Raw genomic sequence first — 16,975 nt, 5'->3', positions numbered from 1 at the left:
ATGGGAAGGAGGCTTGCTCAGAGAAGCTGTGGGGGTTGCCAATGTCAAGTAAGCGAAGCAATGTGCCCCTCAGCATATCCCAATTGCCAATAATGATAATGAGGTATCTAAAGACTTTTATCACTACCTCAATATTTCAGGATGATACCGATTTACTAAATTATATTACACCCCTCAGCATTTGCTCCCAATTGCCAATAATGAGAATGAGGTCTCTCAAGATTATTTCATCAGTACCTCAATATTTCAGGATGATATTGATTTACTAAATTATATTTCGCCCCCTTAGCATATGCTCCAAATTGCCAATAATGAAAATGAGGTTTCTCGAGATTATTTCAGCACTACCTCAATATTTCAGGATGATACTGATTTTCTTAACTTTATTTTGGCATCTGAACAAACAACCCAAATTGTTTTTAATCCCAAATTATCAAGGGTTGAGTGGCATAACAAACTTGGAACTGCAGATAGTCTGCTGTTCTCGACCAATACAAACCACAAAAACGTTATCGTCATTAAAGCAACAAAACGATGATGTGTACTAACCTTGCAGATGGTAGGTCGAAGTGCACACTCGTCAACATCCTCGGTGCAATATGGGCCTGTGAAAGTACTGGGACACTCGCAAGTGTACGAGTTCACACCATCCACACACGTGCCCCCATTGCGACAAAGATGATTGTGGCAGTCGTCAAGGTTTTCCTCGCAGTTGCGTCCCTCAAAACCTGAAAACGGATAAAAAATTGTCTAAGTCATAGAAAATAATGTGAAAGTGCAAAGCCTTTAATGATTATGTAGCCCCTAAAGTGACTAAAAGGTCACTAAGGTATACTTCATAACTCCATATGGATAATTTTAATGGGGAGAGAGTGGACCAAATCTTGTAATTGCCACAGTCAGGATCATACATGTTTGAGGATGACTGTGGATATGATGATCCTATTGCAAAAGAGTAGATGCAAGTATCATCAAAAGAATAGAAAAAGCAGGAAAGGGCATTTGGATTGGATGGATATCAAGTGGATGTCTGAAAAAAGGTGTATTAGTAGTAATAGTAGAGGAGTGGCTGGTAAGATTGTTCATTGTGCGTCTAGGCAAAGGAAACACTCATCACCAAAACAGAACACAAAGTGGATGGACCTAAGACCTTAGAAACACTCTTATATCTGTTCTTCAATCAAATAACCACTTATTCATTAGTGCACGTTAAGTCTAGAAGACATTGTGGAGCATTGGTCTGGAATAAGGTGTAGCAGTGAACAACGGTGGGATGCGAGGAGTGGACGTAGAGGAGCCAACAGGTTACATTTCATTTACAAGTCCAAGTGGGCTATTTCAGTGTGACCAGACTGGAGCAAGACTCTTCACTAAGATGAAGAATGGTCAGGAGAGGACCTGAAGGGCTAAAGTGTGGACCACGAGTCGAGGCAACAGTATGTAACTTTAAATGCTGGAGAAGCATTTGATGATGCTGTGAGCAGATAGCTTTTGTTTTTTAATACGTATATACTTTAAACCATTTATACTTTAAATCATTCATTTCCTGCTCCCTGCACTTCTTTATATTCTTCATCCCTTCTCCAGAAAATGAGGAGCCTACACCAATATCTCATAATACGATGACCATAACAAACCCAAAATAATACCAGTTTCTTGCTAAAACCGCAGAAATTTCCGAAAACTCGCCGCCTTCGCTGTAAATGTCGTCAGTCGACATGACGTCACGAAATCCCCAAGACGGGGCGATGTGACGTCACTTAAGGTGGACCTCCCTAAACATAGACTTTGTCACCTTTGAATGCTGAAGAAGCATTTGATGATGATGTGAGCAGATAGCTTTTGTTTTTAATACGTATATGCCTTAAACCATTTATACTTTTATTTCCTGCCTATGTGCTTCTCCAAATTTTTCGTCCCTTCTCCAGAAAATGAAGAGCTTACACCAGGAGACGCGTAGCTGTGTAAGTCATCTTTGCCCTATCATGCGCTTCTTAGATTGTTGGGGCAGGAGTGCGGGATTCGAACCCACAACTAAGCGAATACGAGACCAGCACGCTCCCGATTACGCCACCAGTATCACCCTTCGGCAGTGAGATGTTAGATTTTCTGAATAAAAATCGCCTAATACCTGACCACAATAAAATATTTCAAGGGCACCACTGAAGTACCAAGACCCAATTTCAACTGAATAAAAGCCTCTGGTATTGACCACAACAGAGACGATCATCACAAGGGGCATCGCTACAGTCAATTCGTTCATGAAGAAATTACACTGTTGGCGTAACCATAATTGGACTGCCATGATCATTAGCACTGCAATTATCAGTGCCGATAGTTCATACATTGCAACAGGTACCTCGTAACAAGCTAAATTCCCACACAGCTCGTCCTCTCCCCCAACGAGAGAGAGAGAGAGAGAGAGAGGAGAGAGAGAGAATGGTTAGAGAGAGACAATGGTTAAGAGATAAATATTTAATATGTGAAATTATGAGAGAGAGAGAGGGGGGGAGACAAAATCTTTATTTCTATTTTTACAATGATTATTTATCTTGCAATATAAATATTTAATATGTGAAATTATGAGAGAGAGAAAGAGAGAGAGAAAGAGAGAGAGGGGGGTGAATAAATGCTGGATGCATCATAATCAAGAAACCCTATTTACGACCTGAGCGCTAATGTATGTTGCAAAGAGAGCTTATGTTCCAATCAAGGGCCAAGCCGCAGGAAATCTCCCTGCGGGGCCTGGGCGCACAGAAAGGGCCCCGCACTCCCACAATACGGACAGCATTCAAAGTGTCTCTCCCGAGACGTTTACAGGAAGGACCCCGAAGACTGTTGCCGGTTGGAAAGGGGTAGCGGGTTTCCGGCAGGAGTAACGCCCTGAGGAATTTGGGTTTGATTGCGGATGAACAACATGGAGACGGCTCCACGCAAGGCGAGGTTGAGGTGGATTGATGAAGAGGTGGAGTGAAGAAGAGGTGGATTGAAGAAGGGGTGGAGTGAGGAAGAAGTGGAATGAAGAGATAGAACGAAGAAGGGGTGGAATGAAGGAGTGGATTAAAGAAGGGGTGGAGTGAAGAAGGGGTGGAGTGGAGAAGGGTTGAAGTGGAGGTGGAATGAAGAAGGGGTGGAGTAGAGGTGAAAATGTGGAGGTTTATGTGGAGTGAAGAAGAGGTGGTGGAGAGTGAAGAAGAATTGAAAATGTGGAGGTGGAGGGTTGAGGTTGAGGTGGTGGGACGGGTGGATTTGCCTGCCTGGGAACTCTCCCACACTGACGTCGCACGGTGAAAGACACATCCCATGGTCCTCCCCAGGCCTGAGGACTTTAGTCGTTGGAAGGGACGCGTCTACAGGGCCATTTACACTGTCAAAAATGTTTGTCAAACACGTGTTTGAAGTGATGTTTGACCGTGTGAATGGGGGTATTTGGTTGTCAAACATGTTTGTCAAACGTGTTTGACAGCCAAATGCCCCATTCACACGGTCAAACGTCACTTCAAACATGTTAGACAAACGTGTTTGGCAACCAAATGCCCCATTCACACGGTCAAACGTCACTTCAAACATGTTTGACAACCAAATACCTCATTCACACGGTCAAACGTCACTTCAAACTTGTTTGACAAACCTGGTTTGATAATGTAAATGGCCTTAAGGCCTGGGGATGAACTCCCCCTCCCCCCCAGGGCACGCCTTCTCCCCCCATCCCCCCCCGGCCGAATAAAATAGTCTGTCCTTGAAAGTAACACGCACGCACGCAATTGCGACTGATCACCACGGCGCCTCATCGCCGTGGAGCACTGTATAGATTACGCTGCGGTCGCCAGACGATTTTATTGCAGAATAATATAGTATTAGGCCTAAGTATGAATACTGTGGTGGACTGTATACTTTCTAAGAGGATGATCAAGCAGAACGAGAGGTAGACAGAGAGCAATAGAAAGAGAGAGAGAGAGAGAGAGGTGCAACATCCAATCAACTTAATCAATCCATACATTGCCTTTGCACCGTGATTCGAAACAGTCTGGGTACCTGGTTGGCACCTTGAGCGCCTCGTGACGTCATGTCGTCAATATTCTATTTTCCCAAAGTTGCCCCCCCGACCTGCTGTTGTTGTTATTCAGACCTTGATCTCAAGCACAGATTCCCACCCGCACCTCTCTTGCCTCGTATCACGCTCATAATATTTTATCTTATCGTAAGACAACCTCTTATAATACGATGACCATAACAAACTCAAAATAATACCAGTTTCTTGCTAAAACCGCAGAAAATTCCGAAAACTCGCCGCATTTGGTGTAAATGTCGTCAGTCGACATGACGTCACGAAATCGCCAAGACAGGGGATGTGACGTCATTTAGGCTGCATCTCCCTAAATATAGACTTTCATTTGTCACTACAAGTATTTGATGTTTAGCCTTGCTCATGCTATTAAAGATAATTAATACAATCGCCATTCTCGTAGAACCTGAACGATGAAATTATTTGTACAATTTGCTTAGAAGTACAGGAAGATGCAGTGATAGAAAAAAAAAAAAAATCGACGGTGGTATAGAAAAAGACGCCGAGAATATCCACAAGCCCAGGCATCACGCACACGCCAATACACAAAGGACCTCACAAGCCAATCTTACATGCGACCGACCCTCTGTTCAATTCGCATTATTATGTCTGCCCAGAATTTATGCAGTTGCACGCTTCAGTGATCTTCACCTTAGCGTAACACTTTCACACCCATAGGGTACGTTTATCACCCTGTGACGTCACCGTTATGAACCTACCCCCCCACACCCCCATCCCCAACCGCCACGAAGAATGAGTCGTTTTCTTCATTTTCACTCTTTTTCTGTCGATTTTGCGCAATACCTATTACTCTCCCGAGCAATAACCATTTATTACTATTGAAATGGGTTTTTATTTTCCAGCAAATACTTGGTATTTAGCTCCTGTTTCCGTAAGAGGATAAAAATGACATATTTTGATGTGTCCAACATATAAGATCACAGCTGCGGGTAAAGTTTGGAACAAAAACAAATACGGTTCTTGTTCTGTAACAAAAAACTGAATCTCGGAGGACGAAAAAAAAAAAGTGGTGTGATGTTATTGCATTTTTAATAAAATTTACGACAATCGAATATACTTTACGGGAGTCTATGGTAACTTAATACAATCAGACACTAGGTAGCCACCCCCCCCCCACCCCGCAAGACAAACGTCGACGAGGATCTTCTCCCTTATATCCGTCTCTGGAGCCTACGTTTTTGCCTTCACTCTGAGAAACGCCCAACCTCAATCACCTTCCACTATTTATTTACTTTATTTTTTTTTATTATTTATCTTTTTACTTAGGGAAAGCTGACAACAAGTGGCTATTTCCCTTTGTTTTTTTCTAGGGCCATTTACGTGGTCAAACAGTTTGTCAAATCCGGTTTGTCAAACGAGTGTTTAAAGTAATGTTTGACCGTGTGAATGGGGTACTTGGTTGTCAAATACGTTTGTCAAACGTGTTTGACAACCAAATACCCCCATTCACACGGTCAAACATCACTCCAAAACACTTGTTTGACAAACCGTTTGACCGTGTAAATGGCCCTTAATAGTCAATGCCATGGAAACCGTCCCAAATTGCAAAATACAGACAACAGGTAAACGTCACCGTTATCTTCTCGGAAGATTTGCAGAGAAACAATCGATGAATTATGACACACCAAAGCTTCCAGGCACATGTGTTGTGTTCTCGTTATTATAAATGCTAAGTTCGTCTTAAAATATTGAGAAAAAAAAATCCCAAGACAAACTACAGACATATCCGATTGGCACACAACCCTGCATAGAAAGTGTCAATACAATAAATAAATAAATAAATAAATAACTGAATGAATCAGCATTCTGGTCTGAGTGGAAACGAGTCTCTAATCACAAAAGAATGCGTGGCCCTGGTCCGTAGGGGCGTCAGTAAAATCCCTTAAAGTACTGAATGCATAAGTCAATACCCCCATCCTAGGGTACGGAGAAATTTGGCTGGAGGATATGGGACGACGAGGAGGAGGAGGAGGAGAAGAAAGAGGAGGAGGAGTTGCCAGTCTCGACTTCTGTACCAAGTGTCACTCTTCCTGCTGCCGCCAGGCGATTCTATTCATCTCTGTGGCTCGTGAATTAAAGTGGAAATTGGCGATAAATGAATGAATGAATGAAATAAGGTATGTAACTAAATAAGTAATTTGATAAAAGTAAAGGGGAAGAGAGTGGATTTCTGAAGGAAAGAGAGCAAAAAGAGTACGTGGGAGGCACTCTTCAATCTAGCAGTAGGTTCATATGCACATACATATGAGGGAAGGAGAGAAGGTAGGATGGGAAGGAGGAAAGGTGGAAGGAGGGTGGAGTGGGTATGTGGAGGGAGTTTGAGATGGACTGACATAAAACACGAAAGTCAATGCGCTGATGATCAAACTCAAAATGAAGGGAGAGATTGGGAAATGGGAGTGTATGTCTGGGAGTGTGGGGGGGGGAGTTGGGGGAGTGTTGCGAGAGGGAATGGTAGGGAACGAAGTGAGAGTGCGCGCGCGAGAGAGGAAGGGGGTGGCGGGAGACGGGGGAGGGCCTCGCATCGTGACCCGTTCCGACCGATAGTCCAACTTTTTGTTGAGACTTCGCTTCCTTTACGGACTCCGGGGCAGAGCCTTACAGGCCTCAGTTGCCTTCCTCTGTGTCCGCCCGTACACACACACACACACATACATACATACATACATACATACACATACACACACACATACACTCGGACACATACATACACACATACACACAAACATACGCACAAACACATACATATATACAGGCACCCAAGGCAGGTACCTACGTGTGGTGGTCCTCCAAGACGGACAACCAAACTACCTATTTTCAAAACCCCTTCATCTCCATCAGGTGCAGCCCTGAGGGGCTGACACTTGGTCTCCGGGCCCAAGATTTCTTTCTACCAACATGAACTGTGTTTCTTACACATTTGCACGCTTGAAGAGCTGACCACAGCTGAATCACATTACGTTCTTTTCGCAATTCAGTATGTTAATGCGAGCCTTTTTGCTAAGACTATTTACAACGGCTAATATGGTGTTTAAATCTCCTAACACGTCTCAGCCGACGTGCAGGAAGGCATAGTTCCAACCTGATTTCGAAGCGTGCGAATAAGAGCAGGCTAGCTGGAAGTCTGAGGTAGGCTAGCGTGTCTGTCCTGCTTCAGACTGCATCAATGTCCGTCATCTATGACCTGTAAAGTCCTCTCTCTCTCTCTCTCTCTCTCTCTCTCTCTCTCTCTCTCTCTCTCTCTCTCTCTCAGTCGAGGTCTAGACCTTACCACTGCCTCTCGCAACATCACCACCACCACACATACCCACTCCCCCATTTCCCAATCTCTCTTCCCATCCTCCTTCCAGTGCCCTGACTTCGTGCTTTATGTCAGTTCATTTCGTCTCCTCCCTCTTTCTCCTCCCACCTCTCTCTCCCTCTCCCTCCCGCACACACACACGCACACGCACACGCACACACACACACACACACACACACACACACACACACACACACACACAAGCAAAGTTCTATAAGGATACAGAGACGGAACCTTATGTAGGAATGCAAACTGGATGACTCACTTCGACAATTATTGTTTTTGCAAGAGCCAAGCGGTTTTGTTCACTAGAAGAGAGGGACCCGGGATAAATCTGGGTTCTCTTTTCCTCAGTCAATCCGTTGCCCCAGGTCTCTATTGCAGGAGACCCACGGCCTCCACGTAACCGGCAACGGCCACCGGAAGGGCCCATAAGTTACTCAAAGAGGATATGTTGTGTTGGTCGTATGGAACATTATTGCAAAATGAGGCGTTCTGTGTCTTTAGTGTGTCGGTTGTGTCTTGGGCAGTTTGAATCTGTGCCCAGACCTACTCTGTGGTGATACGGTTTTAATAGAAGGAAAGATGTAAGAGGGGAGGGAGAGGAAGGGAATTGGAGAGGAAAGGGAGTGGGAGGATGAGAAGAAAGCAGTGTACGGGAGGAAAAGGTGGAGAAGGAGGAGGAGGAGGAGGGGGAGAAGGCGGAGGAAAAGGAAGAGGAAGAAGAGGAGGGGAGGAGGAGAAGGCAGAGGCAGAGGAAGAAGAGGAGGAAAAAGAGGGGAGGAGGAGGAGAAGGCGGAGGAAAAGTAAGAGGAAGAAGAAGAGGAGGAGGAGAAGGCAGAGGAAGAAGAGGAGGGGGAGGAAAAGTAAGAGGAAGAAGAGGAACAGGAAGAGGAGGAGGAGGAGGAGGCAGAGGTAGAGGAAGAAGAGGAGGAGGAGAGGGCAGAGGAAGGAAAAGATAAAATAGTTATGGAATGGAATAATGAAAGGGACAGTTCAGAGGAGGTTACAGGGAACAGGGTTGAAGGGAAAATGAGATGCCGAACGGTGCCACGGGATGCCACTGGGTGGCACCACGGGTCGAGGGCGCAGCTGGCACCCCGCGAGTCGAAGAGAACGGGAAAGAACAATAAATATTTGGGAACGTGAGAACGTGAGCTCCAGCTATGTAGCAGCGAATAAAAATCGAAGTGTGTGACAACATCCCAGCATTGGAAACGCACGCTCAATACCAGGACCGTGAATAGAATGAACAAATGAATGAGTCCGTGAATAAGTGATTGGCTGTTACAATTGGTGAATAAGGGCAACAGGTAACGAGGTGAGAGGGTTGAGTGAACGAGTTTAAGTGAGTAAACGGGGGATGGAATGAATGAGAGGTGAGTGAGCAACGAGAAGGTGATTTGAGTGGGCGAGTGAGTGAACGTATGAATCGTGACAGAAGATGCCAGGCGGGCAAATGCCAGGAGTCAGCGTTAGGGGGGAAGGAGGGGGAGGGGGAGGGGGTGGCAGGAAGCTGCCTGCAGGGGGGCGGGAGAGGGGGAGGGGAAGGGGGGGAGATGCTGAGGCAGAATGAGAGTGGGCGAAGGGAGAAGGGATGAGGGAGGAGAAGAAAGTGGGGTAACAAAAGGATGGACGTGATAAGGATTGTTGTTAACGGGCTACCTTGTTCCCAGACCTCAAAACCCTTCCTCCGATTTCTTTGGTCTTTAGGGACGCTGCATCCCAGGAGCTCTTGCGTGAAAGCTACTCGAGACAGCCATTTTATCTCGCTCCATAACTAGAAGAGGCCATAGGGAAGAAGCGTGGACGGAAGGAGGGTAGAGGGAGGGAGGGAGAGAAGGAGAACGAAGTATGGGAGGGAAAACACTATGTTGGAGTGGTGACGGGAGTTGACAAAAATGACGGAGGGGTAATCGTAATTGGCAATGATCAACTTGACTTAACCCCATCCTTATCCATTTGTAATTCAGTAACAAGAGATGTCAACAAGCTAAAGTTGGGGGAGCGACTACAAAACGGTACAATAGGTCTTCCAGAGCCAGTTTTTAATTTACTTATAATTATATTTTGGTGGGGTTAAGTGAAAAATTGATCTGGTACCAGGGCTTTACGGAAATCTATCCCCCACTCCCCAGACCTGGGGAGGCCGGGGGGGAGGGGGGGATCCCCTAGATCTGGGTGAAGGAGAGGATCTGGACTTACCGACAGGGCAGCTGCATTCGTAGTCCAGGGCGTTGATGGGCTTGCAAGTCCCGCTGTTCTTGCAGGGAGACGGGTCGCAGGGCACGTAGCGGCTTTCGCAGTCCACGCCCGTGTACCCAACCTCGCAGTTGCACCTGAAACAAGACAAAACAAACATAAATACACACTAAGATACCCTTTTCCCCTTACTAGGGAAGTGGGAGAACATGTACTCACTACGTATACATTAGTAACACGTTTACAGACGAAGTCGTCTACATGGTGCCAAGTTATATGATTGATCTTTATGGAGACACATGTCAGTGACAAGGCATTAAAAATATTACCATCAATTTCTAGGAAAAACCTACAAAGGACCATGCCGACAGGAGACCTTTTGGTCCATAACTAGGTCGGATGCGAAAAAATTATAATAATATAATAGAATGAATAAATAGGTAAATAATAATAACTAATAATCAAATAAAACAGATAAATAATAACAAACTAATTTTCAACCCCCTTTGCTAACATGACACGCTTTACATGCTTTATTCTGGCCACCGCCAGTCAAGACAATTTCCCCTTCCCTCCCAGACAGGAACCCAGTTCGTAACCGGCCCAGGAGGAACCTGACGTTACCTACAGGAGGAGCGAGGGCCCGAGGGCACTCAAGAGGAGTTCGAACATGACTTCGCCGTTGCACGAAGGGTCACTCCACTTCGGGTGACGTCATCCCCCACTTCCGATGACCTAGGATGACCTCGGCACTTCGGTGTCGCCAGCGCCGATCGATAACGATTATCAGCCCAAGAAATCGTAAGAATTTTTTTCAATTTTCACTTCGGGGAGGGAGGGAGGGGGAAGTTGTTGATCCCACGCTCAGATAATTGTTATCAAGACTTTCTTTTTTTTTTTAGGGAATCGATCTTTATCACTGCAGAGATTAGGGACTGGCACTGTGAGGCACTGTGTCTGACAACACGAACGTGACCTCGGGGGCCACGACGAAGAATCCTGAGGAGGAATTCTCTCCGTGTCCCGTTATTCCGGCACGGAGGACAAATATTCCGGGGAGTCTGGAGCGGGAAAGGGACACGACACCCGTGCGAGCACAACAACCGCCTTGCGCAGAACTATGCGCAAGCGGTTGGGGGCGACGCAACGCCTCCTCCCCACCACCGCGGGGTGCCAACTCACGTGACCCCGTCCCCCCCGCCCCCTGATGACCCCCGTGACCCGGTGGACTACTGTTCCCTCCAGAAGGCACTTCGGGAGTTCGAGGGAAGCATGTCGACGTAAAGTGACCAAGAGGAGGGACCCAACTGCCCGGGAAAAACGGTTTTTAACGGAAAAAACCGTCAACCGCGCGGGGGTGCTGGCATGGTGCATACTTTGCTGAGCTAAGATTCTTGGAGACGAGGGAGCTACTGCTGTGGCAGCTGGTCTTCCTCCTGTAGCTACTGCAGCTACTCCTGTCTCCCCCCAGCCCCCCAACCCCCAACCCCCAATTCCTCACAATCAGCGAAACCTGAGAGCGACGGGGACGGGAAAAGGATACCAGTAGACGGGGTGAAACAGTTGGTTAACAAGTGCCATGTATTATACCAGCTGTGCTTATCCCAGCTGGGGGTGGGGGTGGGGGGGAAGTGACCACGCCAGTGACGGCTAGTCCCAGTGACACCCACTCAATGGCGCCACTGTTTGCGGGTGCCCGCTGTAGGTCATTACGCTTAGCAACTGAGCGTTCCCCGGGACTTGAATATTTTCTTTATTCTAATTATTTCTTACTAGTTCACCCCCCCCCCATTTCCTTTTTTGTACGTTGACTTTTTACCATGCCAAAATCTAATTTTTATTGTAAATGTTTTTGGCAAAGCATTTTGTGACAGAGCTATTCGACCAATGTTGCTGTACAAATCAATCAACTCCCTCGGTTCATATGTATTCTGGCGAAAATTCGTGGTAGATTGCAAATTTGAAGTGGGGAGGGGTGGCAACTGATATTGATAACGATAACAGTACTGGTATCGTGGTTGGTAATGATACTACCTATAACGATAATACTATTAATAAACTAGTAAAAGCAAAACCCGATAGTAAATAGGTAGTGGCGTTTCCAGCAACGTGTTACTACGATAATTGCGTTAGACGCTGAGGCCACCTTTACCTTACGTACTATGAAACCCGGCAGACATTGAGCTTAACTTCCCTTCCGCACCAGGTTGTACTGTCTCCTCTTGTTCTTTCTGTCGCCAGGCTATTCCATTCGTCTTACCTAATATTACTACAACTATACTACTATTCCTTCTATTACTCGTTACTAGTGTTAGTAACGTTAGTAGTAATACTATTGGTACTATTTCTGAGGTTTGTTACTAATGCTAGCTACAGCTACTATTAATCTTATGACTACTGCTGTTACTATTAGTACTATTAGTACTTAGCGTTTGATAAGACCCTTCAAAAGCGGAGGTCTGGTGCCAAGTCTACTTACGTGTATGACCCGAAGGTGTTGACACAGGTGCCGTGCTTGCACGGCTTCCGGGAGGCACATTCGTCGACGTCCTCTCTGCACGTGGGTCCCGTGAATCCCGGAGGACAGGTGCAATGGTACCCGTCTTCACGGGATTCGCACGCGGCGCGGTTGCGGCACGGTTGGGACGCGCAGTGGTCCACTTCCTCGCAGGTCCTCCCGCGGAACCCCGTGGGACAGTTGCACGTGTACGAGTCCAAGGTCTTGAGCTGACACGTGGCGCCGTTCAGGCACGGGTTTTCGTCACAGGCATTCGGCTCCGCGATCTCGCACAGGGAGGCCCGGTAGCCAAGAGGGCACGTGCAGTTGAAGTTCGGCCCGGACACGGACATGATCACGCTGCAGCTCCCGCCGTTCTGGCACCGGGGTCCGGGACCCGGGCCTGTCCGGCATGGGTTCAGGTGTTGGCAGTACTCGCCCACGTATTTGTCCGGACATCTGGAAGAAGAAAAATACGGGAGTTAGCAATGACACCCTAAAAACAAAGGTCAAGGCTGAAGGGGCACTGTGTCGTTGGCACACTTCACACTGCCTCAGAGCATTCAGTGCCACCATTAATCAGAACATAAATGTCCTCAAACACCAAATGTACATATACCAAAGGCTGTTCCCCTTACAAAGGAGGTAGCCAAAAAACAAAGGCAAATCCACTCCCAGCCATTCCATCCCCACATACTCCACTCCCCCTCCCTCCCTTTTATCTTGGCTCCTCCTGGATGACGGCTCATCCCTGTATCTCGCCCACACCAAATGTACCTTGTAAAAACTGGTGTGAAGATTTACGAGATATTCAATGTATCAATTCATTACACGTGTAAAATCTTGCGACACTGAATTCGTTCTGTGCCTTCCATGACACGAGTTCCCTACGGTCACATGAGTCTGACACAGTGTCACACTGGTTGCTGGTGTATGTGTCATCTATGAAGATATTTTATAGTATCAAATATAATCAACCGCACGTGTAATTCGTTATTTGGGTTACGTATACTTTTGTCACGTGGAACTACACGCGATCCATTCCACATTACCCTGTAGCAGATTCATATGACCGCAACCGTACATTCCGGGACTACGTGTGTCGCTGACTACACACGTTTAGGAACAAGATCATATAACCCAGCACCCCACGCATTAATTAGTGCGGGGCCCCATGAGCACAGCTTCAACCCTATTTACTAAAACTAGGTAGTGTGTGTGTAATTTACCATGGTCTTAGATCACGTGTTCTACTCGTGATCGACAGCTACTACTCTCCAGGAAGAGAGTTCAGAACTCATATATGACCGATCTGTGAGTAATGATGTGACCTTACACGCACATACACACCCAACTCCCCGCCCACGAGAGTTGGAGTAACGACTCGCAGCGCAGCGATACTGAAATTATTTCACCCCTGGATGGGATTCGAACCCAGACCGCCGTAGTGACGACCGGGAACTACCAGTGTGTGTGTGTGTGTGTGTGTGTGTGTGTCTCTGTGTGTCTCTCTCTCTCTGTGTCTCTCTCTCTGTCTCTTCCTCATTCTCGGAGACTTGAGCAGTTGGGCAGCTTTGGAGTATCACTCGAGAGGGGCGCACCCTCGCCCTCAGGCGCCGGCGACGCGCAAGTCATCGAGAGTCAGCCTCTGCAGGAGACCCAGCTGTCAATTGCAACGCGGGGCAGCTGCAGCAGACATCCTCCAGCTGCACATGAATGCCCCATGCCGGCAGCCCGTGCGTCCACAACGATAAAATAAATTTCAATTTCTCGTTTGATTAGTTATTAAATACAAAATACTCCTTCCTGGCTTGGGAGCGTGTGACGGGCCGTTTGGCGTCGACGGTGATGTGATAATTAGCGAAAACCGGAAGTAGATGACGCTGATTGTAGTCACACACACACACACACACACACACACACACACACACACACACACACACACACTCACACACACACACACACACACTAACTCTCGTGGACGGGTAGTTGGGTGTGTGCGTGTAAGGTCACAGTATTACCCATAGATCGGTCATACGAGCTCTGAGCTCTCATCCGTGAGGTCAATAACTGTCGATCACGAGTCCAACACGTGATCCAAGACCATGGTCATGAATCACACACACACCAAATTATTTTTTCTGGCTGCCTTCAGGCAATTTTATTCAGCCTCAACTCACCAGTGATGGTGTCGGCTCCCCGGATCTTACAATCATAGAAAACGGAGTGCGAGTGACCAACCTTTTACAAATTGAATCACAATTGCGGACAATAATAAATTATGGATTTCGATGTATAACGAGTTTAAGCGCAGAAAAAGTGAATAAAATTATACATTTACATAAAACTAATTATTAAAATTTGGTAAATAAAATTCAGAAGCAATAAAATAGAACTAACTGGCAGACATCACGGCACAGATGATCGGTGGGCAGTCCCCCCCCCGCAACTTTCTAAGCCCCCACCCACCAATCTTTCTCCCCACTCAGCCCCCGGGGCGCCAGCGCCCACTCCAGTCAGAGCCCCCCCACCCCCTTCCCCCATTCAATTGCCTTTCAACCCCCGTCCCCCTCCACCCCCCAACTTGCTCTTATTCTCACGATGACACTGATGTCATGACTGAATGACTTTGGCACGATGGGGGGGAGGGGGGTTGAAATGGGGTTCAAACGAGAAGTAAATGAGCCATTGGGAGAGGAGGGGCAAGGGGGGAAGGAAGGGGGAGGCAGGGGGGAGGGTGTATAAAAAGGAGAAACGGATGTAAGTATAGGTCGAAGCAAGTGCATGATAAATAGATAAATAAAATTTATAAAACAGAGACTTAAAATAGCTCCCTCCCTCTGAACACACAAGGCTTTGGTGCTACAAAAAATAAATAATAAATTATTACTATTAATTTGAAAAATTACGTCGTGCTGGTTAAAAGGGTGGCTCAGTTGTGTAGTGGTAGAGCTCTCTCTCTCTCTCTCTCTCTCTCTCTCTCTCTCTCCCCACACGCGCGCGCTTACCACTTCCGCTGACGGGCCATTTCAGTTAACTACAACCTGTTTCGAAAATCGAATTTTGCAATATCCTTCTTGTTATTTTTCCACCAGTCCCTCTACAACTACACAAACAGGGGCAGTTCCAACACACAATCAACCTCATGCGGGTTGTGTTCTGTCCTGTCAGCCAATAGGATCCTGCCATCACGTCTTCCTTGGGGCTACCCTGGCCCATCACGGTTCGCCTCCACTAGTCACGTGACCTTCCACCAATTACCGTAGTACTCGCCTTGGAGAAAATCGTGTACAAACGATTTTCGAGGTCTTCCTTAGCTTCAACCATTCGCTCACCCTTGGGCTGGCTTCACCGGTTCCATGTAAGACTTCAATGCTGAGTATATACATTGGGAGTCGTCCTCCCGTTGTTCGGGAGAACTACTGTGGAACCGTTTTCCCACAACGCCTCATCGCGTTCGTGCTCCCCATCCCGAAGTTGGTGTTCGGATGGGTTGCTGTGGAACCCGCCCTCTATCACCTAATTACACGGCACACTCCCCCATCCCCCTTCCCCCTCGACCCTCGCTCGTTCTCCCTTCGGCCAACGATAAATAACAATTTGGACCCCAACCTGAGGCTGGCGGAAGCTGACAACAACTCTAAAGAAATGGCTAGAGCACATGAGAGGAGGGGAGGTTTGGAGGGGAAGAGAGCAGGGTAGAGGAAGAGAGGTGATGAGGAAGAGTAGAGAGAAAAGTTGAGTGGAAAATGGAAGGAAAGAAGAAAAGGACTTAGAGCAAAGCCAGATTTTTGTCTTAGCGCCTGTGCTACAATGACCACCCATCATCTCGCCTCGGTAAAATAAAAGTTTCTCTTCGTCTTCAAATACCTGAAGGCCGTCCTGGTACTGAAGAGGTTAACGGCGACTCGCTTTGACAAATATATTTCTATCTATTTCTATATTTATTTGCTTTTCATCTGTTTTATTCCGGCGAGGGCAGGCAAAGGAGAAAACGGAGTCTTAATCCCGGCCCCCTTGGTGAACCCCATGGCCGACTGACTGTTAAGGGCCATTTACACGGTCAAACCCGGTTTGTCAAACAAATGTTTGAAGTGATGTTTGACCGTGTGAATGGGGTATTTGGTTGTCAAACACGTTTGCCAAACGTTTTTGACAACCAAATACCCCATTCACATGGTCAAACATCACTTCAGAAACCTGTCTGACGAACCGGGTTTGATAAACCGTTTGACCATGTAAATGGCCCTTTACTCGAGAGCGCGTCACCTCCGTCACTCCGCAGAGGCTCCGAGGTGGAGACTCGTGTTTGACCCAAGCGTGATAGGCTCCTCGCCTCACCTGTTGCTCTGGAGTCCGCTTTCTTCTGTCACCCAAGAGCGGAGGGATTGGTCTGATCACGCCAAATGATAACATTCCCCCCTCCCCCGACACTAGATTCCCTTCGGACACGCTTTGCACTATTGAACGGCAAGAGCCCCGCGACTGACAGGGCATGATTTGGGGGTAAAATTGCCTTCACGACTTCTTCTCCTATTTGGCCCTTGAGACGCCATTCCCCCCACTCCGCGGTTCTCGGGGAGGAAGAGAGAAACGTCACTTTGTTGGCAGCCAGATGGAAATAAAACTCCTGAATCTCCATGTTTCAGATGAAACTTTTTCTTTCCCCCAACCGTCTCGGCAGCTCTGGTCAAATGTTAAATGATGTTGTGCAGTTTGTCTAGTTAACTGAAATACATCAACTGCTTTGCTAACACCACAAGCAAACACTTCTGAACCACCAATTTCTACGGCGCACTCGAGTTCTTATTTTCTATCTGATTTGTATGTGACACCTGCACGTCTATAATCATGATCAATATAGCTCATCTTAAGTGGTTCTTGAAGA

At 46.9% G+C, this 16,975-nt stretch overlaps 1 protein-coding gene across 2 annotated transcripts in view; it reads right to left on the bottom strand.

The window, feature by feature from the left end:
* N (neurogenic locus Notch protein) overlaps window positions 1-16,975 on the bottom strand; it is a 200,137-nt gene that overhangs the window by 17,592 nt on the left and 165,570 nt on the right. Inside the window, exons 3-5 of one of the 2 annotated variants that reach the window (XM_076172221.1) lie at window positions 12,070-12,546; window positions 9,594-9,727; window positions 550-728 (exon numbers count right to left, since the gene is read on the bottom strand). In XM_076172221.1, coding sequence (XP_076028336.1) covers window positions 550-728; window positions 9,594-9,727; window positions 12,070-12,546 — 790 coding nt within the window. Of the gene's footprint in view, window positions 1-549; window positions 729-9,593; window positions 9,728-10,218; window positions 10,356-12,069; window positions 12,547-16,975 lie in introns of those variants that run through there. The other variant, XM_076172222.1, reaches the window with a different exon arrangement.

Source organism: Oratosquilla oratoria, chromosome 32, assembly GCF_046742065.1.
Source record: "Oratosquilla oratoria isolate Oo_2021 chromosome 32, ASM4674206v1, whole genome shotgun sequence".
Lineage (NCBI taxonomy): Eukaryota > Metazoa > Arthropoda > Malacostraca > Stomatopoda > Squillidae > Oratosquilla > Oratosquilla oratoria.
Note: the sequence above shows the minus strand (reverse complement) of the source record. Positions and strands in the feature narration are given on the sequence as shown.